We start from the raw sequence: 27,308 nt of genomic DNA on the forward strand, positions 1-27,308 counted from the left end.
CCCTCAAGAGACGCCAGAAGAACGCGCCGCACGACTCGAGAAGCGTCGCAACGAAGATGCTGCTGGAAGAAGTCGTGCCACGTCCCGGAGAGACTCTTCAACTGCGGAAAACACCGGTTTGAGTTCTCGGGAGCGTCGGAATCAGACGCTGCGTAGACGACGTGCCGAGAAAACGAAGCTTTCGCAATTCAACTAGGGTTAACCAGAGCTAACCAAAGCCAATTTTTTTTCAATGATTAGTGGCCAATTTCAAGCGAGGCCACCTAACTATATGAAGTGGATATGGCACTGCTATCAATACTCATTAACGAGAGGGAAGTTGTGAAAAAGCATTGTGAGAACATTGGTAACATGCATTTATAAGCTGACAGGGTTGGCCATTCCTCATTGAAACTCTTGAGTGTGGTTTAGTTGCTCACACAGAGCCATGTATCTACGAATGAAGTGTAGTATATTGCAATACACAGGAGCCAAAGGCCGTGAGTGCGGTACTAGCACGAGCCTCAAAACGAAGCACCCAGTGTTCCAGCTGTGTCTAATACATACTGTACACTGCATGCATAAATGGCCATTTAGGTAGAATACACGCTTCCATGGGATCCTAGAGAAAGAAGATGATTTTAGTTGTGGAGCATTTACTCCTTACTCCAATGTGCTTAGGGAATCCAAGGTGGAGTGAAATTTCAATTTTCAATAACTACCTGGCGGCCATACAGGCGCAGCCGTACGGCTACAACGGAATGCTATAGAACTGTCATAGGAGCGCCGTAGTTGAACAAAAATTAGTCCTGGGGAGGGATGCGAACCCGGGACCAGGACGAACTTTTCATCAACTAGGAAGGTTCTGCGAAAGATGTATAGCTTTTCCTTCGTATTTCCATGGCTGCGCCTTTGTGGATGCTAGTGAGTACAAATTACTCTTTAGAGTCTTTTTTGGGCAGCGATATGGCTATAAATGAAAACAGAACAGCTTTCTCGGCCGCAATTAACGCAGTAGAGGAAGAGTTCGTGTTGGTCTGCGTACAGCGAGGCAAGGGCCACCGCCTGTGCGAGGCGAAAACGACTCAAACTTAGTTAACCAACGATTTGGGCCACCATGAACTTTGGGACACAAACGAAGAGAGACACATGGAACACGGAACACACTGCTGTTTAGGACAGGGATGTACCTTCTAGTCCATAGGAGCTCCGTTGAGTGCTTAGCTAGTGCTAAAAGGTGTTGAAAGGCGCTGAAGGATGTGGACTTGACACGCAGAAAATCATTCAGCAAGCGTACTTGCCGCCACATTTCCGATCTTGCTATCTTCGTGACCCTTTTGCCATGGCCAAGAGACGGGTTGATGAGACCGAATAGCTGCCTGACGTCCTGTGTCCACAGCTTCTTCTTTATGCTGCGCGATAGCAGTCTTGCCCTGCAGGTGATGTCCGCAATCAAGAGCGTCAAAGTAGAAGGTGGGGCTTTAAGAAGAGAGAAGAAAAGAGGGGCGCCCAGCGAACAAGAAAGACACTGCAAAATGGCATTTTTCTGGGCCAGTTGTTATGAATCCATGATTTGGGCCAGCATGAACTTTGGGACACAAACGAAGAGAGACACATGGAACACGGAACACACTGCTGTTTAGGACAGGGATGTACCTTCTAGTCCATAGGAGCTCCGTTGAGTGCTTAGCTAGTGCTAAAAGGTGTTGAAAGGCGCTGAAGGATGTGGACTTGACACGCAGAAAATCATTCAGCAAGCGTACTTGCCGCCACATTTCCGATCTTGCTATCTTCGTGACCCTTTTGCCATGGCCAAGAGACGGGTTGATGAGACCGAATAGCTGCCTGACGTCCTGTGTCCACAGCTTCTTCTTTATGCTGCGCGATAGCAGTCTTGCCCTGCAGGTGATGTCCGCAATCAAGAGCGTCAAAGTAGAAGGTGGGGCTTTAAGAAGAGAGAAGAAAAGAGGGGCGCCCAGCGAACAAGAAAGACACTGCAAAATGGCATTTTTCTGGGCCAGTTGTTATGAATCCATGATTTGGGCCAGCATGAACTTTGGGACACAAACGAAGAGAGACACATGGAACACGGAACACACTGCTGTTTAGGACAGGGATGTACCTTCTAGTCCATAGGAGCTCCGTTGAGTGCTTAGCTAGTGCTAAAAGGTGTTGAAAGGCGCTGAAGGATGTGGACTTGACACGCAGAAAATCATTCAGCAAGCGTACTTGCCGCCACATTTCCGATCTTGCTATCTTCGTGACCCTTTTGCCATGGCCAAGAGACGGGTTGATGAGACCGAATAGCTGCCTGACGTCCTGTGTCCACAGCTTCTTCTTTATGCTGCGCGATAGCAGTCTTGCCCTGCAGGTGATGTCCGCAATCAAGAGCGTCAAAGTAGAAGGTGGGGCTTTAAGAAGAGAGAAGAAAAGAGGGGCGCCCAGCGAACAAGAAAGATACTGCAAAATGGCATTTTTCTGGGCCAGTTGTTATGAATCCATGATTTGGGCCAGCATGAACTTTGGGACACAAACGAAGAGAGACACATGGAACACGGAACACACTGCTGTTTAGGACAGGGATGTACCTTCTAGTCCATAGGAGCTCCGTTGAGTGCTTAGCTAGTGCTAAAAGGTGTTGAAAGGCGCTGAAGGATGTGGACTTGACACGCAGAAAATCATTCAGCAAGCGTACTTGCCGCCACATTTCCGATCTTGCTATCTTCGTGACCCTTTTGCCATGGCCAAGAGACGGGTTGATGAGACCGAACAGCTGCCTGACGTCCTGTGTCCACAGCTTCTTCTTTATGCTGCGCGATAGCAGTCTTGCCCTGCAGGTGATGTCCGCAATCAAGAGCGTCAAAGTAGAAGGTGGGGCTTTAAGAAGAGAGAAGAAAAGAGGGGCGCCCAGCGAACAAGAAAGATACTGCAAAATGGCATTTTTCTGGGCCAGTTGGTATGAATTCATAATTTGGGCCAGCATGAACTTTGGGACACAAACGAAGAGAGACACATGGAACACGGAACACACAGTGTGTTCCGTGTTCCATGTGTCTCTCTTCGTTTGTGTCCCAAAGTTCATGCTGGCCCAGTGTGTTCCGTGTTCCATGTGTCTCTCTTCGTTTGTGTCCCAAAGTTCATGCTGGCCCAAATCATGGATTCATACCAACTGGCCCAGAAAAATGCCATTTTGTAGTTAACCAAGATAGCTAGTAGTGACTGAGGGGATGTAAAACAGAGAAAAAAATTGCTAAAATTTTAAAGCCAGTGCCCAAATAGCTCCGCTATCCGCACAAATTCAGGAACTGAAGCGGGTCCCTTCGCAGGCCCCTGCTACCGTGCTGGAGGTTGTCACCTCTCCTTCTTCCTCTCCTGTTGTGAAGGAGGCGGAGAAGGTGGCGATGCCGGCTCCAGTAGTCGAGCCTACTGCTCCGGAGCCAGCTAAGGTCCCCACCGAATTCGGTCACTTCGAGGCCTCAGGTATTAACATTGAAGCTAGATGCAACTACCTCGCTGCCAAAATTTAAGACATTCCCGCCCAAGCCAACGCCAGTCTAAATGCCAAACTTGAAGCGCTCCCCAACATGTTTGAGGCCAAATCCAAGACGCGTAGTCGCAACAATTCTCGCCATGGTACAGGACTGGCTCCTCCCTCAACCCCTCAACCTGAAGCATTCTGGTCACGCACACGTGTGCGCAGACGCAAAAATCGCTGTCCAGTTCCGGCCGCTGAGGGCGCGACTTTCTCCGCCACCACAGCTCCGGCAGTGGCCGGCCGAGCTGCCACTGTCGAGGTCTTAATGGGCAGGGTAGAAGACGACGGGTTCACCTCCGATGCCACGGTATCATCCCACTATGGCTAGGACACCTAAACCATGCAAGCCACAACTCGATCCGCTTAGAATAATTCTGTAGAACTCTTGGGCCTTTCTTCGGGGTAGCCGCCGGGCAACCAAGCAGAACATTCTTGGCCATCTTGGAGGATCTACAGCAGTTCACGCTCTCCACTTCTCGGTCTACGGCACCTACAAGATCTACACTCGAGCTTGCACAGTTGTTCACAAGTCGCACAAATACAACACGACCTCGAGCACACCACAGACCAGATCGAATATGCCGTGGTAAAAATCTTTCCCTTGCGCCGACCAGAACACTCCCAATGCGTCCTCAACGTGTACTTTCCGCTGAAGGCGTCCCACATTGGATCGGAGAGCACCGCCTCAAGGCAGTGAGGCTGCCGGCCAAGGTCGCACTCGTGCTGCTTGGCAATTTCAACGCTCCGCACAAGATGTGGGGGCTACCGGAAGAGTGAGCTCCGGAGGTGGCGTTTTGCCGAACACATGGCCCAGCTCACACTCCTGGTGGCACCGACCGACACCTCCGTACCCGCACAGGATCCTCCGTAACTCGCCATACTTTTTTGATGTCACCTTCACCAATCCGTGACGCACGCTGCCTGGAAGAATCACACCGATACTCTCGGCAGCGACCACTGCGCCCTCCGAGTCACCTTCCACACACACGCATCCCGCAAGCGCTGTTGCCAGGCCAAGCTTACCCATTGGCCATAGTTTTGGACAGCTTCCTTTCCTGAAAGCTTCTATCCCCAGTGGCCCACCGCAGCCTCGTCCGGCGATGGAAGCTTACCCACAAGATGAACTAGCGGCTTCGGTTGCGCATAAGCGAACTCACCGCAGAGGCCAAGAATGGTGCATCAAATCCGATGGATTCAAACTTGTTCGCACGCTGCAATAAGGCAGCAGGACAGATGAGAAGCAAGAGCTCCTGGCAGCTCTTCCGCACGCTGCTAACCCGGCCAACGCACGCGGCGACACAACGGAATCTGAACCTAGCTCTAGACACATACCTGGGCACTACCACTCAGCTCGCTGACGAGTTGTGCACCCGCTACCTTTGTCGCACAGATCCGAGGGGGCGCTAGTTCCAGTATTCTGGGCAACCAAATGCGGACTTGGACTTCTCGGATACATTTTTCATATTTGGAACAGCGCAGTTCTCATTCCGGTGAAATGGAAGACTTCCTTCGTGACATTCGTTCCCAAACCCTGCAAGACGATCCGCTTTGACAATGTTTGCCCCATTTCCCTTACTTCAGGCGTCGGAAAGGTCATGGAGACGATGCTACGCGACCGTCTGTCCATATACATCGAGGGACAGGGCTTTTCCGAAGACACAGTTTACGGCTCCAGACCACATATAGCGGCTCTGTACGTCCTGCTTCTACCCCGACGCGACGTGATCCTCGCCGTGTGCAGAGACAGGGCCACCATTGAGCTGGACTGGAAGGATGCGTTCGACAATGTGAGATACGGCTCTATCCTCTATATCCACAGCCGGACCAATTGCAGGCCTAAGGCGTTTGCCTACGACCGGGACTACCTCTCCCAGAGGTGAACCTTGCTCCGCATCGACGATCAGGAGCATTGTTTGTTCCGTGTGGGAACCAGGAAACGCCCCAGGGCACTGTGCTCTCGTCCTTGTTGTGCAACATAGCCATGATGGAGCTCCTCAGACTCCTATGGCGGGTAGAGATGGTGCACCATGCGCTGTACGCCGACGACATCACCCTCTGGGTCAACACGGGATCCATCGGCGTCATGCAGGACAGCCTCCAACAGGCAGCCACCATAGTCGATACATACGCTCAGGCCTGCAGGTTTATCTGCGGCTCCGCCAAATAGGAATTCCTACACATTCGCGCCGTCACGTCCGACCTCACTTTCATGGAGATCTACCTCTACGGGGGTCCTGTGCGCGAAATAAACGAGATTCAGGTCTTGGGCTTCCATATTCCCCGTTTGCTCAAAGCAAATACTACAATCGCCACACCCAAGCGCACAGGTGACATGGTGGGCCACATGCTGCGGAGGTTGTCGATCCGGCGCCAGGTTCTGCGGAAACGCGAAGCGCTCCATTCTGCGCAGGCCCACGTTACCAGCCGCATCCTGTATTCTGCCCCATTCCTACACCTCAGTGCCGTCAGTGTGGAACAACTCGACGTCATCGTTCGGAAAGTGGTGAAGCGGGTGCCGGACCTCCCGATCACAACTTGCACAGATCGACATATCGGCCTGGGCGTGCTTGACAAGTTCCCGAGTTGCGGGAGGCTCACACCGTTAGCCAGTACACGCACTTGTCGCAGATGGGGCCAGGATGGCGCCTGCTCAAGAGGCAAAAAATCGCACCACCTTGCGTCACGGAGGGCGAAATTCTTTGTATCCTAGGGGGCTGGCGACACAGGCTGTGGGGAACACTGTCCCACGCAATATGAATCCGGACCTCCACGTAGGCCTTCACGCTGCCTGAGTGCGGGCGCTGCACTCCAATCACGGCGTGAAACCAAGTGTCTACTACGTCGATGTGGCTGGTCCGACCCATTCAAGCCACTACACGGCGGCGGCAGCGCACCGCAACGCACAGGTCAATAGACTCTCCGCGCTGAAAGGGCTCGTCGGACCGAGGAAATCGCAATCGCGCTCGCGGGTACAACCCCAAATGTCACGACGAAGTTGGCACACTGGCCCACCACCTGCTATACAAATGCGGCCCGCGAAGCAGAACCCCAGCCTAGCATCGTATGGGCGCCGGCCCACCAGGGACTCCCAGAGAACGAAGCGGCAAGTACCACTGCCAACGCGCTTATCATTTGGGCATCCAACCTCCGATCCCCCGATGACGAGCTAGGTCGACCGCTGCTGCGGTTCCGAGAAATCACAGGTGCCTGTAAATCTCGGCAGCGACGCTTTCTTCTCCGGAAAAGGCATAGAAAAACATAATTAGTAAAGAGCGGACAGTCAAGCCGTTTCGCGGCCGAGCAGAAAAGAGTCTGACCACCCGTCAGGCGGCCTATGTTATGTTCCACTCTACTTGAAAGGGCGACAGCTTATCAAACGTCCACGGGGTTGCATCCAAGCGTTCCATTTCCATATGGAAGTTGATAGTGCGCCGGTCATGTGCCGCCGGCTACGCCCGCCTCGCCGCGCTTTTCTACGCGTTGCCTCGTTTTTCCGGTAAGTTGTTTCCTTTTTCCTTCAGGATTAATTTTGATGCTTCTTGAGCTAATAACATTGGAGCAAGTCGTTTGTTATGCTGCGTGAACGTATTTTGCACGTGTAGCACATAATATATGCCGTGAGCCATCCGTTTGTACTTGTACTTTCTTTTCCGGAAGAGCATGTGCATTTCTTCGAAAGCGTAATTTTCCAGAAGTCACTCGCGACACGTTCCATTAAAAACAGAATTTGTCGATGGCTCACCCGTATCGTAACATAAACCTTTTATACGGCGTGGGTCGAACAGTGTAATGCACATTTGAAATGGACCACATGAAAATACGTTTGTCACACGGGAAGCGGCCAGTTTTGATCATGATCGGTCAGATCCTAATCGGGCCTCAATATGCCATTGGAGCACCAGAATCAAGCTGCCCGATTGCGTTCGAAACCTACTATGTGCTTTTTAGGTGTCACAGAGTGCTAAAAAACGAACAGAAAAAGAGAGACGCCTAAAATATCAACAAGAAATGTTTTTAGACTGCAGTACAACAAACTAATACGTTTTATTCAGGCATAATTTCTCATATCTGTGTCAATACCGCCGACATGATGTTTTTCAGAGAACTTCAGGTGATCGGCATTGATAGGTATGTGTTTTAACCATAATACCAAATTGGAATATTTTTTTATGGAAATAGCAATATAAAAGGAATTTTTTCTGCCAACATGGCAAACTTTTGGGGGTGTTTGCACCCAACTAGTGACATCTGCTGCGCTAGGACTGTTCTTACTCCCGATCCGTGGACCCCTATATCAGCGAACATTTTCCATCTCGATTGAAAGTCGAATCCCGGTCGAGGGCTTGATAACAATCGAAAGTGCCCACGTGAAGGGGTATAAGAAAATCGTTGCGGATACTGCCATCTACGCAATCATTGCGACAGTGCGCGATCACTTTAAAGTGAAAGTTTATCACTGGTCCATACCGCTTATAGGTACGGTGTGGAAGAAAATCAAAGAGAAAACCATTGACAACAGTCAATGCTTTGTAAACAAAAAATCAGTTTACGTCAGCTCGCTTCCGGAAGGGATTGAAGCTAGTTAGACAGAATTTTTCATGAACGACATGTTAACATGCTTGCCTGCAAACATATTATAAGTAACTCATTAGGGAGTTTATTTTTTTTCTATCTTTACCTGCGATATATTTCTCTGCCGTTTGATGACTGCAACAATCTTTAGAGTACGTACACAAGCCCACACTAAAATAACACGGAGTGTATTAAATTACGGGAGCTACTGCTGCGTATCATGGTGTGGAAACAACGGGCGAAGACAGAGGAAGCAGGAGACGAAGTCCTTCCGCATTCCTCGTGACAGCAGGTTATTGACGCCTTTTGTGTGTACTTTAAAGAAAATAAACAGTTCTGCCAATCCCTTGTTAGAACCAGCTACTATGCGCATGTTTTTTTTTTAGTCGGCCATTGAAGCGAATAATTACACGTTATACTGCGTCATAATTGTTTCAGGTCGAAGGCTTAGATCGAGTATGCCAAGAGGGGCGACCTCTTAGAAAAGTCGCCGACCCAGCTGTACGCCATGTACCGGATCTGCGGCGACCATTTCGCCGCATATGACTTCATGGACACCGGGATGACTTCGCTGAAGAAGACGGCTATTCCTACTGTTCCGCCTACAGGATGCTGGGATTGTCAGCTCGCTAAAGGTGGATTTTTTTGCGTGGTGTTTACATCTTGACCAAAAAACCGCAATAATCGCCTTTTACGCAAAGTGCAAGCTTACTATTGGGTTAGTATGATGTATTGAATATGTTGTGCTTGTATTTCTTAACAGCCTATGAACCTATCGCTCAAAGTTCCTAATGTGCAGGAATCGAGCATGCTATATGTGCATTTTTAACCCCTTACTAGTGTCTAGCTGTTGACAACTCCTGTTGTGTTTTTCGCACGGGTGATGTTTTAGATGACAAACCCGCAGAGCGTATGTGCAATATTTTTTGTTCTTGACATGGTGCCGCCGGCTTTACCATAACTTCTTTCTTGTTTCTCTTTGTATAATGATGTATTTTATAAAATGTTTGTGATCCAGTATTTTTTTTCTCTACAGTTCAAATTGTAAACAAGAGCAAATAAACTCTTTGTGTGAAACCATTCATTTCTATGTCTGCAACTGAAAGAGTCGGCGCAATGACGGCAAAAAATTACAGTAAGAACAGCTATGATTGTAATATTCCAACCTGCATGAACTAATTCAGCTTGCGTAGGTTCTTCGAGAAGCTTGGTGGTATTTCCAGTAAAAGTCTGCGATCCTCTGCGATCCGAGCGTTTATTACGTCTATATGTATGGCATGCATAGAAATGAAATATTAAAGCCCTTGTGCTCCACTCAGACGATGCAGTTGAATATTTTAATAGCCAAAGGTGAACCAGAACCGACCGCATTGCTACGGAAACCGAAACTGAAACAGAGCTGAAGCACGCGCCTAAAATCTCGCAGTACGAAATTAATGGTCTGACCACCCTCTCGGGGCGCTGGCGGCAGAGTTGTAGCTCGGCCGCAGGGCCCTACCGGAGTGTCCGCTCTTTACGTAAGTATGTTTCTCTATGGAAAAGGGGCTGTCGAAGGCTGACGAACGCGTTCTGCTGCAGCTCCAGGCCAACACCTTCTGGTGTCTGGCCCAGGCTGCTCGCTACAACCCGAAAGTGAACCTCGAGCTTCTGCACTGTGAACAGAGCCGTGACTCTCTATTCCACATTGTGTGGGCATGCCAATCAAGTCCCCACTTTCCAACTCATCCCACCTCCTCTAAAGAGGCTTGAGAGGCCTTTCTCTTCTGGTGCTCGACAGTCGGGGCCCAAGTGGCCCTTTCCCGTCGTGCTCGCGAGGCGGCTAGGACTTTCGGCAGCCCGGGCTAGGACTGCTGACCAGCTGAGGCCGGCATTCACCATCCTGACCATGCTGCGTCTTCCTTGATTGTGTAAATGATGGTGCTTCACAAGCAAGCAGAACATAGCAGCAAATCGAAGCGTTAGCGTTATTAGTGCAATGCAATTTTCTTTGTTGGAAGTCTAACTGTGTTTTCCCAAGCACTTCTTTGGAGTCTCTAGAATGTGCTAGAGCTGATGATAATAGAATATTACGTCATAATTGAGCGAAGCATTAAACAAAGCAGGATCATAGCATCCACAGAATAAATGGGCTTTCACTAGTAATCGAGGGAAACAGATTTATGAAGATGCTACACGCAGGGGTTTACATATATACAGTCAATTATTTTTTTTTGGTTGTGCACCGCCATGTTACCGATGAAGGACCTTACAGAACACCATTACTTAGTCGTTAATGTTAGATGGTTAAAGGCAATTGCTATGCACTTCAGATGCAATGATATTTAACGCTATCAAAAAGATAGCATGAAAAAAACATTGCACCTATTTGCATGAGCATGCAGAGTTCACCTGGCGCACTGATGGCACTGAAACGCCATATGCGTTCTGATAGCACCAGGTGAAATGAGGTATGGTGAGTGCTGCAACAACTGGTACGCAGCACATTCTTTAGGTTGGCTCACTAGTTTGCTTTGTCGTGGTTGTAGCTAAGCTGCCGTAACCACTGAAGATTTGAAAGCGTGTTTCAACATTTAGAAAACGTTGCCAATGCTGCGGTGCTTTCCTGAAGCAATTAAGAAAGTGGTCAATATATTTCAGGGAAGGTCTTTTTCTAAAATTATTATCGTTTCCTATTTAACTAACTGGGCGATGATAAGTTACATGTTAAAATGAAACTGAGGATAAACAAGTTTGCCTGTAAGGGTAAATTACCCCGTTCTAACCACAAAGAACCCTTCGCAAAAACAAAACTTTTCTAATCTACAAACCACCAAAAAAACTAAACGTGTACCCGCCACCGGCCAATTTCACAGGTAAACGGGGCTGTGTGGGCAATTTTTAGGGCATACAATTTTCTATACCTGCTTTAGGTTATTACACTGGTATTAGGCTCGAAGTGGCAATCACGGTATCCTTTTCAGTTTAGGCGTAAAAATTTTGAATTTAATTCCTCGAAAATCTTCAAATGTAATTCTCTCAGCAACAAATTTCTATTTTTCTGCAAACAAAAACTAGCCATATTCAGAAAATTCTATAGACCTGGTCTTGACAAAGAAATAAAATTCATAAAGTTGTCTTCAGTGCCTCTTCGAAAAGTAACAAAAATTAGGTATTTAACAAGAGAACTTTCTGCTGCTCATAGCAGGAGTGCAGCAAGATGTTTTCGTTCTGTAAAACCATGCTTGTAGGTGGAAAAAGACTACTACTCCTTTAGGCCGCTAAAAAAAAAGTTATTCATTTCTATTTGCACAGAAATACATTCTGCCCTCTTTAAACGTTCTTTCACGCTATTTATAGACAACTAAAGTCTTTTGTCTCCAGGGCTACGTCTTTATAGAGTTTTGCTAGTCTCTCTTCAACAAAACAGGCTCGGCCTTTCAGACACGCTAGGGCCGCGGCTCCCTAACTCTAGGCGATGAGAAAAGGTTTCTCATAGCTTTACACAAAATTTTTGTGAGCACAAGGAAGGCATCGAAAACACTCGAGTGGAACATTCCAGCTAGGCATAGCGCAATCAAGCGCACTTTTCGCAGTCAGTATTTTGGTCAAAGCACTGTTTAAGGGCACTATTTTTAATATAAGAACCTGTGTACAAAGCTTTGTATTGTTTCTTTTTGTATTGTCAGTGTTTTTTTTTTGTAACCTTCCCTTTCTTTATAAAGCGTTGAGCCGATGCTCTTTAAGAGTAAAGCAATTCCACGAGGCTGTGTACTGTTTATTTGTTTTTGGTCACTGCCACCTGCACTCGGCTTTATCAATCAATGAGGCGAAATGCTGCCGGACTTCTCTCGAATGATGGAAGCCACGCACAACCCCTTCTACGTGTTCCAAATTTTTGTGGTTGCCTTTCGCACCCTGTCTCGGAAGTTCTTCGCCACCTTTAAAGTGAGCGTAGCCGAGAGCGGCAGTAATTCAGTTCGACGAATGCTTAGGGCGCTTGTTGTCACCGCCGCTGCCTAGCTGTTCAGATCCTCGTTGGTACAAGTCCGCCCAATATAGAGCTTGAATTTTAGGTCGTCCATTGTCCACGGCATTATCGCCACCACGTGACAACATATCCCATCGAGCTGATAGTTTCTTGCATGAGAATGGTGGATGTCTGGACGATTTGTTTAATGAAATGGGAGCAGGATCCATGCTTGGAAGTAATCTAGCGGCCGTGCACCCTGACGGTCAGGAATGTTTGCGACCGGGCTAGCAAATTCCTCAGTGTGCAAGTTTTCCGTTCAATTTCTTGGCGAGTGGAAGTGAATGACAGAACGCGCATAAAAGTTATCTTATACGCAGCATCCAGTATATGGAAGTGAAAGCAAGGCCTACTCTGTATTGAGCGCTCTACCACTGACTACTATTTCGCAGTAAGCATGATCAGCGCTCACGATGATGACTAAAAACGAGAGGTCAATTCAGTCGGCAAAAAATGCGCTTTTGCCTTTTGTGCATTCCGCAGCTTTCGGCGGGTTTATAATAGCAAACGCTATTGCCTGGCATATACTAGGCGACACAAGAGGAAACGAAAAAAATCTAGGCAAGTTGCGTGCGGGGTGCTGTTTATATATTCCTTCCCTCCGAGCTCAGTTTCTTTAATTTATGCAGAGTTCGGAGAAACACAATATTTTGATCGTTCCACCTTTCCATTCCTTTGATGTTGTTCCAGTCCCTTTCAGCTGCGGGTCGCAACGTAATCATATGTGCTCTCAGACCACGCTCGGCTGGACCGATCTCAGGCAAAGATTGACGGCTTCTTCGCTTGCTTTCGCTAAGGTGAGACGCAAGTTGACCACACACGCCGTCCTCACTGCGTCACTCACATCGCCGCAGAAGCAGCAATGCAATCGTGTTAGCGCTGCGCTGAAAGATAGCCGTATATTCCCACAGATAATTTGTGTTCTGGAGCCAGACGTTTACGGCGCTAGATATATTAGCCTGGTTTCCAATGTATTTTGGTGATACATAGCTGCGGTTAAACTACTGCTGAACCTGGTTAGAGAGCGAAGGCTGTAGCGTATCGGGCAGGTAGGCGCGGCTTTCCGTCTGTAACGTTGAGTGCGTTCCGCACACTGGATAGGCAGCGCGCCCAACCTGGCAGGTGGCAGTTACGCTAATGGATGATCGCGAGAGGTTGGTCACCCAGTGAACGTTGCAGCCTATTCTACCGCCCTCTACCTGCGAATCAAAAGGTCAAAGATCAGCTGGTGCGACACCATAGTGGGCCACATATGGTAAGGCCTGTAGTCACACTTGTCCTCAGGCTCACTTGAGGGTCAAGCGGCAGCACACAGCGAAATAAGCTTTACCTAGAGTAGTGGATCATTTGCTTCAAAACATCGCAAACTGGATGAAACACAAAGATAAGAATCTACCACACGCGCTGGTGTTTTCTTTCTTTTGTGTCTCATCCAATTTGCCCTGTTTTCAATACTACGAATTTGCACCCACTAGCCCAAACATCGGCTTTGCTATTCGCAACTTTCAATGCTTATAAGGGGCGCCACTACGAATTCAATATGGCTGTTGGAACGATAGCGCTTTGCCTTGAGCTACGTTGCTTGAAGCTGCATTAAAATGTATGTGCTAGTGTGCGGGTTTAAGCAAAAAATTCCTGAATGAAGCCCGCGTTGTGTGGGGTATCGAAAAGATAAGCACTGTACTTCAGTCACCGTACAATCCATCTATGCGCAGTCTCCGCAAGGTGTGGCTGTTCTGGTATGCAAAACATCCTGCTGAGGGTGTGGCTCCATAGTTGCGACACGTAGCGTGGGGACTCTAATCCTTCCAAGAAAGAAATGCGGCAGGGTGACACTCGGCACCTGCGTTACTATCAAACAAAGGTACCGAGAAAAATTTCAACTTATACGATTCATGGGACCTGCTGTCTAGCATTCCAAAATTACGCCGTGTACATTAAAGCACGCGCATCTATGTTGAGTTCGTAGCCATTGGCCCCATTTATCACCTCGCTTTAGCGTATAGACCACCGCGTCTGGATTCCTACATGAGCAGAGCACAAAACTTCGTGGTTTAGGCTCAAGAAGAAAGAACACAAAGTAGCAATAACGGTTCGCAGTGCGCATTTCAGCACGGCTAAATTATTTTGGAAGAATTACAGGTAGTCGGCGATTCTGACTGGCGCAAATCGTGAACAAATTCTGGCAGAAACATTATTCAGCAGCGATGGCTTGACAAGCAAGGGAACACCGGCTTTAAGAGGAAGCCGTAGCTGTTACTTCGTCTGCGCCAAAAATGCTACTACGAGTTACAGATATAGCTCCACCTCCCCGCAAAGTTTACTACACTCTCTTAATTTACTGCGTATCTGGCGACTACAGATTGCAACCATTTCATATGCATTCAATCGAGCAGGAAACCTATTTTATTCATTCTTTTTTACAACGTAGTTGAACGGTCAAGTTTGCAGACATAGGGTAGGGGCAGCTGGCAAAGGACAGCGTTAATTGGAGAGACATGGGATTCAGCAGAATGAAAAGTTGGGCTAGTTAGACGCTGTTCATGATGAAAGTGGGGGCGCAGACAAATATATACACAGAAAGGAGACAACAGAAGAGCGCTCGTCCTCATGTCTTCTTTCTGTGTCTCTATTCTGTTTGCGACCCCATTTTCATCAAGAGAGATGGGAGAGGCATTTGCCCTGCAGTGCGTGTAGCCAGGCTGATGATGTACGGTCAAGTGGTCGCGGCTAAAAACGTAGCCTTCAATGGTGGTTCACATTTTACGTCAACCAGGACTACTCGTGCGTAGATTTTCGAGGTGCAAATTTTGATTATGGTGCGAAATGTAAGGATCGCTGAAAAAGGAGGACAGTGGAGAAAGACAGCAACAACAGGCCAGCTAGAGCTCAAGTGATGTCGTTAGCGTGTCTCTTCGTCGGTCCCCTTTTAAACCGCTCCCTAACATTCTGTAGCGAAAGCACTAATTCACGGGGTTAAACCTAACAAATCATCTTTTGGAATCCCTTACATTGAATGTGCACAAATAAGAGGAACATGTTCGCGACTGGGTTTCTAACCCGTCGGGGCGCGAGCAGATCAGCTCTGCGCGAACACGGCGCTCTGCTATCGCCGCAGCCCATCACGCCTCGTGTTAAACTGTATGTCGCACACTCTCGTGCTGTGCATTGCACATCGCCATCGACTTTCATCTGCGGCGCCAACGTATCAGATCAGATAAACTTAACCTCGATCACAGCCTGAGCTTTGTGCAATGTCACCAGATGTCACTCGGCTTAAAGCCCTAAAACAATTTTATGACCAGCCACTTGCCCCCACAGATATTTTAATTCACTTCTTTATCCTCTCCTCCTCGAGCTTAGCATCTAGAAGGAGCTTATGCGTGTTATTCTCGCCTTTGGATGCAGAGTTCGCTCACTGTGGTAGACAACATATGCAATTGCTTCTACCCATATAGCGTTCTTTACACGCGATCATAGATATTAATTAACCTGTTGCGGAGGCTCTGTAGAAAACAGAAAACAAAACGCATAAATACGCTGAAAGTGCTTTGCGACATAACTAACCGCACAGAAGTTGGCCGGGATACGCCGGGCGCCTCTCTCCGAACATCGATCGGACGGTTCCGGAGGCGCGACGGTGACCACGGCAGCACGCTTAACACGAACGCTCAAGCGCGAGTCTTTCGTTGACATTAGCGCCGCTGGCTTCGGCTGCTGGGTCTGAGACTATGCTATGGTGCGAGCAGGGCGCCCACCACCTGACGCCGACCACAAACGCTGCAAACACACCGTCCAGCATGGTCTCAGACCCAGCGCCCTGCGGCTCTAATGTGAGGGCAGGACGGGCACTCGAGCGTTTGTGTTAAGCGTGCTGTCAGCGGTACGTGAAAGCTGCGAATTGCTCCCACTGGTTTTAGGTCGTCGGTGCTAGCGCTTAGGCACAGAACAGGCACGGCACTGGCACAAAGCAAGCACGAAGAAGGCACGACCTAAGCACGAAGGAACAAAGCACGGTTTCTGATGTCACACTAACACCTTGTGCACGCAAGCCATGCCGCGTGGTACATTCGTCGTAACCGGGCGTGGAGCGCGGTGGCAACAAGGTGAGGCCAAACGCTTCGAAGCGCCTGTCAGGAAATAAGTAGTGAAATTTGCAAAGTCCTCTCTATCAGGTTTGGATCATATTGCCAGCCATCCTCACTAGCTGCTTCGACGTCGACATCATAAAGTTCAATTTCGACAGTCTACTATAGAACGAACGCAAAAACGTCGATCTGGTGTTCAGCAGGGAGTGAAATGCGGAAGCGATTACGGCCATATCCACTCCTTTCTCTGAACACAAAGAAGGCATAATCAGCATGCAAGAAACAGCGAAAAGCCAATAAAAACTTTAGCCGGATTGGGTAATGTGTGCTGTTGTGATTTAAAAAATATTTAGCTTTGAAATCACGACCGCAGCCATCATCAAATTAGGTATGCATTGAATCATTATTTCTTACATAACTTCGTAAACCAGCTGGTCACTCGGCGTACCACTAGAACAAAGGCCCCTCATTAATTGAATGCACTTAGAACGGCTGTGTCGCAGTCTGCCGGGCAAACCTCTGTGATGTTGTTCTATATTTTGCATCACTTTCTGCTTTTATTACATTCTTTTGTGCGGCACCGCTCAAATGAGTGACAGAAGCCTAGTATATCCTTCAAAAACTCTAATCTGCTGCGCCGCTCTTCAATAACGTCCGACCACGCTCAATGGGAAAGAATGCACTGGAACTGAATGTCAAGTTGGCTGCCTGAACGTAGGACGCCATACTGCATTGCAGGCTCCGGTGGTAGAGCCGCACCAATCGCGCGTTAATTGGACTTTGGTAAGTCGTTTCACAACAAACGCACCTTGTCCCGTGTCCGACAGGCATTGTGGTGATAAAAACGTATTTCCAGCTTTTGCTACTGAAGAAGGACAAGGAGTGCTTGAATTTGAAATATTTGCCGCAGTGGTGGTTTTGCGGTTATGGTGCTCAGCTGCTGACCGGTTTCGAACCCGGCCGCGGCTGTCGAATTTCGATGGAGATTAAATGCGAGAGGATCGCGTGTACTGGGCGAAGGCAGTGCGCGTTAAAAAATCCCAGGTGGCCGAAATAATAGCTCCTCCTCTACGTCGTCCACCATTGCCTGAGTCGCTGTGGGACGTTAAACTCCAACAAACAAGACTCGCATTATTTCGACATAAAGTCTAAGTGTAGTGCGCGCGGGCGCTGTTTCAAGTTGGCAGCGTTGCAGACTCATAGCAGCCCGCTGTTGCAAAAGTTAAAGTAACGCAGCGCTACACCGGACAATAAGTCCCTGCAGGCACGTGTGGCCAAACTACTTGCGCACGCCTGCTGCGCACTCACCCCGGTGGTTCCTGCTTGTTGGTTGTCGCGTGGTTCCGGCATACTTGCCTTGTCGTCACGAAGGTGCGGTCCCTTCTAAGCCGATGTGTGCCTGACCGCAGCCTGCATTTCCACTAGTCGCGCCGGCCGCTTCGCATGACGCAAACTGTAGCCGTGAAAGCAGATTGTTGTTGCTGCTTCTCTTGCCGCCGCCATAACCGCTGCTCTGCACGGCTGCTGTCGGGGGACCGAATTGTCCGTTGTGCTTTATGCCAGCTGCACTCAGCGGCGACCGGAAGCGGTGCAAACGACAATCCCTTTTAGAACTGGCGCGCCTTTTTATAAACCTATGGTTACAGTCAGTCGCCTTGTGGTTTATATTGTAAGCGTAGTGGAGGTATGTTGTGGTACATGCACCTTTTAACTGAATCGGCAGCAAGCATCGAAACAAGGCTAAAAAAACCTGCTTAACACTACGGCAGCAAGGAAAAAAAAAGAATGAAAAGTTAACTGTCCTTGCGCAGAGATTGGAAATCTACCGAAGAGTCATGCCTCTCGCAGAAGAGATAGTTTTATGCACTTGAATAGCGACCAGAATGCACGTGCTCCGGGGAAAAATAAAAATGTCAAAAGACGGTCCAAATTTATCAAAGCTGCTCGTAAATTCCGAGAAAGCTCCGCAGGTCTGCATGTCGCGCGAACGGCTATCCGCATGTGCCAAGTTTTATTTTTACCCTGGTAAAAGAGGACTCATTACTTTTGTGATGTCGGGTGTTCTGATTGCTCAGGGAACGTCGCATGACACAGACGTTTAGTATGCGGTAAAGAACACGTCATGCCGTCTTAGCTTGATTGTTGGGTCGAATAGTGAAGGCCAAAGCTTTTTGGTTTTTCGTATGTTGACAACAGTAGAGAAAAAAACCTTGATGTTTTACAGTGAGATCTACGATTTCAGAGACGTCACTTGCAAGTCCACAGACGCAGCACGTCAATGACGTAAGCATAGCACTCAACAGCAAGATATATAAAAAAGAGGGCAAGTAATCTAACGCTACTGAAACAGCAGAAGTGACGCAAGAGAGTAACTAAAACGAATAACTTCTCTGGCCGAGTTTCTAAAAGAAAAGAAAAAGACAAGGATTTTACCGTCTAATTTTGGCTGTTCTTGTTAACACAGAACGCTGTTCCGGTGGTAGGCTGTTCTGGTGTCTTATATTAAACTGAATTCTTCATGACTGCAGATGAATTTTTGCACAATTATTCCGCAAAGTTGAAACTAAAACTGTGCCTGTTCCACAGCAGCTGCTGTGGAACATCCACTAATTATTGTTTTTTCTGCTGTCGACAATCTCATATGTGTTTATGTCGGCAACGGTCGGGTCTTCTCGCCGTTGCACCGGGCATTACATTCTAAATATTTCAGATGCTCTGCTCGGTAGCACTGTGCGTAACCTTTTTTCTTTAGTGCTACAGGAAGGTAATACTATAGAAAACTAAACTATAACACCTTTTCTTTTAAAGGTTGTCGTAATAACAGCAAAACCTCAACATGTGGTGCAACAAGCGCAGGAATCAATTTTGGATGGCATGCTACGATACTGAGACATGTCTCATGTTAACAAATACGAACATCAGTGGCTTGCAAGTGGCACGAGTACCGCGCGCTCAGACGCACAAGATCCCGCCGCGCCTGGTCGACAGTTGAGAATCTTTACAGAATTTTAGTGAAGCATTGCAGAGCGCCCGATTCCACTTTTTACACCACACCTGTGCAAAGCGCCTCACCCTCTTCGCGGGCTTGGTTAGCGTCGGCTTAACCGGAGAACCTCCTGGCCTCGAATGCTCCAAATCATTGTAGATAAAGTCAATACTTTTTCCGTTATTCGGTTATTTCGTATTATATCGAGATTTTTGTTGCCTCTTTCATCATAGAAGTAAGCTCGAGAAGTGTCTCGCTTGCGGGGCAAAGGTGCTACTGTCCATCTGGTCCGCGAGACGTCATGTCCTGTTTTGCCCACAATGTTTGCAGCACGCCGTTGACAGCTTCCTTTCACCTCCCGCACTCCATTCTCATATGATAAACACCGCTCCCATCGAAGTTTTTGACGTTTATTGATCTTGTCCTGCAACTCTTCTCACCTTCCTCAGAAAAACACTTAAAAGTGCCAAGACTCTCCTCCCCTGCAGTACCCGCCGTAGTTTCGGTGCTTCGCCTTTCTGCCTTAGAACAATAAGTGCATTTAAGTACAGGCGGAATGCAACAACACTCCTACACTGCGATATCGTAATCGCGCCAATTAGCAAACCCGAGAAGGTATAAATTCATTCAGAGCCCTCTAGAACGTCATTTCTCATAGATCAAGCGCAGTCTGAGAGGTATGCAGTTCCGCCTAATGTGCTGATGGCTACGGGAAACGATTTGTGCGCTACGTAGCGTTATTCGTCCTTATGCGCACGGTCCACACACTGCAAATGTAGAAACTAATTGTTGGGGTCGTTTTTGTCATTTCTGTTCATTCCTCAACAATGCGTATTTAAGCAGTCAGCGATGTGCACCAAAGCATTGCCAAGAATGTAACGTATGCACTACGTCACGAGAAATACATACTTTTCCCGCGCTCTGGGAAGTGAGTTACGGCATTTCGGCTATTGCTTTTTCACTTTCCTTTTTTTTATTCAAGAAAAATAGTCATTTGAATATGCGAGAGAACCATCTTGTATAAAACACACTGCATTTATAAACGCGTGAAATGATGTGTTGTAATTTTGAACACGAATAATATTGTGCATCTTTGAGGTGTTTCTTCCGCGGTCCATCATCGCCTTCGCGCCGTCACTGTGGTAAAACCTTTAATATCTAACTAGTTCTGGCTTCCATCTTTTTGTTGAATAAAAAATCTTCGCGCTTCGTTAAGGGAATTACCATGTTCGTCCTGACCCTTTCATTTTTATCCAAGCACACCGGGAGTTTCGACATGCTGTATACTAAGCGACTGATGCAACGATTCGAATGCAGTTAACGACGAATAATAGGAAGCGAGCACCTTCAGAGATTGTGCTTCGACAACTTGCATGTGCGCGCTTTCGAGGTTTTGTATAAAAAAATCTACTAAAACAGTTGGTCTGTAAACTTTAAATACATGTTGCCAAATTCGTACGACCCGCACTGCGCCTTCTGCGGTGAAGTAGCTGACTTATACGATATGGTATGAGCATGCCAGAAAAACCCATCTATACCGGTAATCAATAACCCAATAACTGAGGACTGAAAGGAGGCGCAGTCCAGCTCACCCTGAAGACCAGCTTTCGCTGGTGAACCGGGCAAGAGCGGCGGCAAAAGCCAATGGGCTTCTGGAATCGGGGCGCATCCAAACTTTCTAGGAATACAACATTTCTCTCTCTCTCTCTTTAAATGCAGCTTGAAATACTAAAACAAAATACAGCTGTGCAAGCAATGTGAGTGTTGGTAGCACAGAAAAGTGGCGCTGTACGTTTGGTGTTGCGTTGTACAGTCGTCCGCGCACCTGTCTAGAGTGCTTGGACGGCTCACTGGGGTGCCCACTTCCGTCAGTTACGATTACATGCCCATTGAACATGCATATTGTCATGGATCCTGTTCTAAATCCTAAAGCATTGAAAAGCCGTGCCGGTCTGATGTGCACAGAAGTCGTCGGTGTATTTGTGAAAGCGGTGCGTCGACAGGTGTGCGTCGAACAGCGGAGCTCTGCGCGTGCCAGCCCGGCGTTGCGCGTGTGCGCGTGCGAAGGGTGTATGCGAGGCGACGGCGACGAATACCGGGCATGGCGAGCATGAGGAGCGGAGAGCTGACGTGTCATAAAACCGAAAAACCGAGGTGTGAAGGGAGACAGCGCAGCGGAGAGCGGGTGATTGAAGCGTGGAGGTGGCAGCCGTCGGACGTTGGGCCCGTGCTGCCGTGGACCTCCCTTGGAGCACGGACGCAATCCTCCTGCGTTCCTTGCAAGCGTGGAGGCGGCAGCGGATGGACTGAGTGTCCGTGCTGCCGAAAGGCACCCTTGAATAGCCTGCATTAAGCCTCCCGCGTTTCGGGACGCCGTCGACGGGTCTCGGCTACGCTTTTTCTTTCTGCTGCTGCGCTTTTTCTTTCTTCGTGCTGTTGACGGGAGACTACCGGCGTCTTCATTTAGTCCTTTCCGCTCCTACTACCCCTTGGCTCCCTTCCGCCACTTCCTTCGACGCGACACCAGCGACGCATCTCACTACATCCACCCGCGTCCTCCTTGTCGGCAAGGCACCCTAGCCTCACCTGGGACGCTCAGTACCTGGCGAACTCTTTCCTTTTTTCTGTAGTGTTGTACGCGTGTTGAGTGTGTGTTTTTCTTGTTTTTAGCTTCATATCGGCTCTTTTCCTTTAAATTATAAATACGGCTTCGTTTTGTTTTGTCTGATCTCAGCTCTTTGTTGTTTCGTTCGAACCTGCACACGATAGCGTTCCCCTTTGGAAAGTAGGGGACGCGTTACCAATTCGCGGCAGCCGGCCTACCAAGCACAGCGATTGCCATAAATGCACAAAAGAGCGCGCCGTTCGAGCGCTGGACGACTGTACAAATCTTTGATGACTGATATTTAACAGACCTGGAGTAAATGACCTGATGCTCTCAGTCGGAAAAAAATGCGGTGGGTATGCTTTGTCAACGAAATTAACTAATAGGTAAACTTAAGAAGTAGTCTTCTTCTGTTGCCGTAACAAGGAAGCAGGTAACTGAAAACAAAACGTGAAAGGCCTAAATTATGGTGTGGTGGAATACAATTAAGCTAAACTATTCTTCCCATTCAAAAGTTGTGTCTATGCATACATGCTGCCATATAATGTATGCGTGTATGCTCTCTTTCTGTGGCTTCAGCATACCTACGGATGTAAGCCTTAAAAGCTCCAAAGGGAAGCTTTCTCTTTCTTTAACATTTTTCTCTGCTGTGATGTCTGTGTGTGAAAATAAGCGATAACAATAACAGAGGCGTATAACCTGCTTGTACAGTTTGTTATGTCGGCATTCTCCAAATCGACTTCTAATTGAAGCGGTAGTATATGAATTTAGAGAATCAGCAACCGAAGGTTTGAGAGTGTGCCACACATGTGGCCGCTTCCCAACTCTCTGCAACCAACGCTTTATGTTCACACGAAAACAGTATGCTGTGGCTCAATAATACTCAAACACTCTGGACAATTTGCGAGTAGAGAAAACGACCGGAGCAGTAGGAAAACTCTGCAACAGATCTCTTACTTTTTGTCGTTTCAATGTGAACCCCACTCTGACGTATGCTGGTTTTACGCACAGTTCTTGAAGTACAACCACCGATGTGAGCACCTGAACGCTTTTCTGCGTAAAGCAACGATGATTATAAAAGAATGTTTTTGTTTGCGAAGAGCGTAACGAAGCTCTCACCAACTGCAGCGCACCCGTAAAAGCATTCACTGACTTGCGTGCACGCCGTGCTTACGTAATTTCTGTCCTCGGCGTGACTGCATTCATGTTGTGTAGTACTACCTCCGGTGTTGAAAGGAAATACGGCAGCTGAAACGTTACGGCCGCGAAGGTTGAAACTTTTCTCTGATGTGTTGAAAAATGCAAGCGGATCTCTGGGAGTGTGTTGTCAATAAATTTTGTTGCATTTTTTTTTCGCTCTTAGTGATCAGGTGAACTCACTGCTTACCAAGCTGCGATAAAATCGAAGAGGTCCGAAATTCTGCTGTTCTACAAATTCATTTGTGCCACTACTTCGAAACTGGTGTCATCAATTCCGTTTAAAGATAACTGCGTCATCCTAGCGGTATAGCGCTGAAGGCACCTGAAATTTTTACAGAAAATATTGAACTGCTGATCTGGTTGGTATCATTGGCGCAATTCAAGTGCACTACTAATGTTTTAAGAACTTTTTGTTTCTTTATCTTGCTAAGTTGAAAAACCAATCATAGATGTGTAAGCCCCTGGATTACGGAAATCTGGGCGAGCTGGTTATGGTTAGAAAATTGCGGACAGTCCCCACTCAGGTGAAGCTTATTGCATACAGATCCCTGATTAGACCGATGTACTATGCGTCATGCATATTGGACCCCTACATCAAAAGAAATATAAACAAGTTGGAAAAGGTGCAGAGAATGGCCTTCCGGTTTATTTGCAACCGCTACAGACGAACAGATAGCGTAACACAAGTGGTTAATCTCTTGGACCTTCAGACCCTCCAATCCAGGCGCACAGAATAGAAGCTTAAGTTCTTATACCTGCTGTACAATGATAAGACGCAGATAAGCAAGACTCCCGACTCTACCCCGGTATCACGTGCTAACACACGATTTCACCATGGGAAAATTTTACAAGAATACCGGGCTTGTACTGATTCATTTAAATATTCTTACTTCTCTAAGACTGCGTCCAACTGCAATAGGTTGCCTCAGAATGTTGTTGGTTGTCCGGATGAAGTGGAATTAATTGCCGCTTTGAAAAGTATGAATGTCTAACTTTATTCCTGCCGCCCGTGTACTAACAGTCATTACGTCATATTCTGCGTATTTAAGTTTCGACCACTGCCATTTTAGCCTCAGTGTGAACAAGGAACCCGTACGGGTTCCGAAACGTCAATTTATTTTTACTTTGACTTCGTCAGTGACTGTAATCTTTTGCTTCTACTAATGCCTGACCAGACGAACTTTTGTCGAACCCTTGACTATGTCCGCTACAGGAGTGCTTTTGGACAAGACGTCGTCACGAGAATACGCCGCTATGTTTCACTCACCTCCAGAATCACCGCTTTCAGATCCTATCTTAACTTCAACCTGGCTTGCAAGAGAAAAAAACCTAGTGCCCAAGTCTCTTCGTTTGCAAACACCGGTACGGGCGTCCTGGGGACACCACATCGTTCGACAAGCGGAGCGGAGACTCGTCCAAGCACGTGCTCAAGAATGTCGTCGAAACATCAAGAACCTGGATACTAAGGCCTTTTTTGCCCGGCGACAGCTGGAACACACCATTCAAGGTGATTTCACTGACGTTCAACTACACGCCAACTTTACTTCCAGCTTGAGGAAGCGCCAGTGCACAACGTCTCAGGAAAGGTAGCTTCAAGCTTGACGGCCGCGTGGAACGAGGAATGTCCAAGAAGACGTGGTAAACTTGTCCTCCTACCAGTCCTCAACCGCCGAGGCATCCGTCCTATCCCGCGGTCTGAACTTCAATACCGGTCGTGCACCGCATAAGAGGAAGGTAATCTGCTGTGTGAAACAAGCTGTGAACCGGTTGCCGTTGGCACTCCGGAACGAGGCACGCACCCGCGCCATTGGCATACTTTCAAAATGGCAGAAAGACACAAGGCTTTCAGTTCCCGAGAAACAAGCCATCAGGAATCTGCGCTGCAACCGTAGTATTGTTGTTCTACCTGCCGACAAAGGCAACGCCACTGTGCTGCTAGACAAGACAGACTACGAGGAAAAAAATGTGTGGCCTGCTTGAGGACCGAACAACGTATACCGCCCTGGCGCGCGACCCTACTGGAGTGCTTCAAAGGAAGCTACAAAAGCTCCTGGCAGATATCTTCAAATTCGTGTCCCCGGACAGGAAGAGGTTATACTATCAACTACTGTGCACAAACGGCTCCGCGCCTGCTATTTATGGGCTACCCAAGATCCACAAACCAGGCGTTCCGTTGCGGCCCATCGTGGATTTCAGCAGGTCACCACTTTGCAGCCTTTCCAATTACCTGCACAGTGTAATAGGCCCATTGGCCGGTAGAACCGCAACACATGTGGCCAATTCCTGCGACTTTGTTGAAAAGGTGCGCAACGTACAACTGGACGAAGAAGATATAATGGTGTCCCTCGACGTCACGTCACTGTTCACTAGCGTGCCGGTCAGCCTGGCCGTCTCTAAGTGCGAAGAGCTTTTGCAGAGGGACACCGCTCTCTCTGAACGCACTCCGTTCGACGTCCGAGACCTTTCTAATTTACTACGGTTCTGCCTCAGCAATACGTATTTTACATATTGCTCGAAGTTTTACTCGCAGACACACGGCACCGCCATGGGTGCCTCCATTTCCGTAACGACCGCAAATATTGTAATGGAAGCATTAGAAACGGAAGTCCTCAGTAAATTTACATCGCAACCCAAGCTTTTTTACCGCTACGTAGATGATTGTTTTTGCATCCTAAGCAAAGAGCATGTCTCCCGGTTACTGCAACGATAGAATTCATTCGAGCGGAGACTACAGTTCACGATCGAATATGATCGAAAATGCATTCTCCCGTTTCTCGACGTATTAGTACAACGCAAGGGCGATGGACTCTCCTTCAAAGTATACCGGAAACCTACACACACAGGAAAGTACTTAGACTTTAATTCGAATCACCCGATTGCCCACAAAAGATCCGTTGTGTCACCTTTGGTGACGCGTGCGACACGAATCTGCAAAGAAAACGAAGATTTGCAAGCCGAACTTCAAATGGTACGCCAAAAACTTTCGTCCTACGTCTATTCCAACCATTTTGTGAAAATGATAGAAAAGCATATTTTGCAACCGAGCTCTTCCAGTCATAAGGTTTTCACCGCCACTGCCGGAATTCCGTATTTACGGGGTATAAGCGAAGCTTTATCCCGTATTTTCGTCAAATATAACCTACGCATCGGACACGTGCCTTCCAGCAAACTTCGAAGTATGCTAGTGAATGTCAAGGACCCTCTGCCAGATAACCGCTTTCCCGGCGTTGTCTACCGAATCCCGTACGGTGATTGTAACCAGGTTTACATAGGCGAAACGGGAAAATTCCTCAGAAGATTGAAAGAGCATCCGCGCGATGTTGATAACCATAAAGTGGCTTGCAATGCGATTGCCGTGCACGCGCACGAAAAAACGCATGATATTGCCTGCCACAACGCCGCAATTCTTTCCAAAGAGCGGAACCTGACGACATGCCTTTTGCTTGAGTCATCATTTATCTAGACGACACCTGACACTATCAACAGGAAGGAAGGGATGATGCCACCAGCGTACATAGAGTAATTACGTCATATTCTGCGTATTTAAGTTTCGACCACTGCCATTTTAGCCTCAATGTGAACAAGGAACCCGTACGGGCTCCGAAACGTCAATTTGTTTTTACTTTGACTTGGTCAGTGACTGTAATCTTTTGCTTCTACTAATGCCTGACTAGACGAACTTTCGTCGAACCCTTGACTATGCCTTTGTTTTGTATTTGTGGTATCGTTCATGTGTGTTTCCCACTCCTGTTTGGAATCCAGAAGGAGTCTGCAGTATTCCTAAGTACAACTTTGTCCGTGGAGTTCCAAGACAGGGTCAATTAAAAAAAAATGGGTTTAACATTGAAATCATTTGTGCAGCACCACTTCGAAATAGTCTCCCTTGCAGTCTATACACAGCTTCCAACGCTTCTTAAGCCTTGGAAACAGTTAAAAAAACGCTTCTTTTGGTAGGGCTGTCAGCTCCTTTGCAGTGGCATTTCACAACGGCCTCCCCGCCCCCAATCTAGCGACCTTTTAGGGCTCTCTTCGCACGAGTAAACAGGAAACAATCGCGTGGGGAAAGGTCGGGCGAGTATGGCGGATGAGGAAGTACAGTAATGCTGTGCTTGGCGAGAAATTTTGTCACTCTGAGAGCGGTGTTCGGCCTTGCGTTATCGTGGAGAAGGCTCCATTGTCCAGATGCCCATAAGTCAGGGCGACCGCGTTGCAGTGCATCACGCATGTGTTGGAACACGCGGACATAAAACTCCTGATTTACCGTCTGCCCTTGTGGTGTATGACACCTCTGGCACTGAAAAAAACTATCAGCATCATCTTTGTTTTCGTGTTCTGTC

At 47.8% G+C, this 27,308-nt stretch overlaps 1 protein-coding gene across 2 annotated transcripts in view; it reads right to left on the reverse strand.

Moving 5' to 3' along the window:
* Positions 1-27,308, reverse strand: part of LOC144121866 (monocarboxylate transporter 6-like) — a 72,926-nt gene that overhangs the window by 23,332 nt on the left and 22,286 nt on the right. Inside the window, exon 1 of one of the 2 annotated variants that reach the window (XM_077655287.1) lies at positions 17,489-17,722. The exons of the other annotated variant lie outside the window; for it this stretch is intronic. Coding sequence (XP_077511413.1) covers positions 17,489-17,530 — 42 coding nt within the window. The 5' untranslated portion in view covers positions 17,531-17,722. Of the gene's footprint in view, positions 1-17,488; positions 17,723-27,308 lie in introns of those variants that run through there. 2 annotated transcript variants of the gene reach the window in all.

The sequence above is a fragment of the Amblyomma americanum genome, chromosome 2 (assembly GCF_052857255.1).
Source record: "Amblyomma americanum isolate KBUSLIRL-KWMA chromosome 2, ASM5285725v1, whole genome shotgun sequence".
Classification (NCBI taxonomy): domain Eukaryota; kingdom Metazoa; phylum Arthropoda; class Arachnida; order Ixodida; family Ixodidae; genus Amblyomma; species Amblyomma americanum.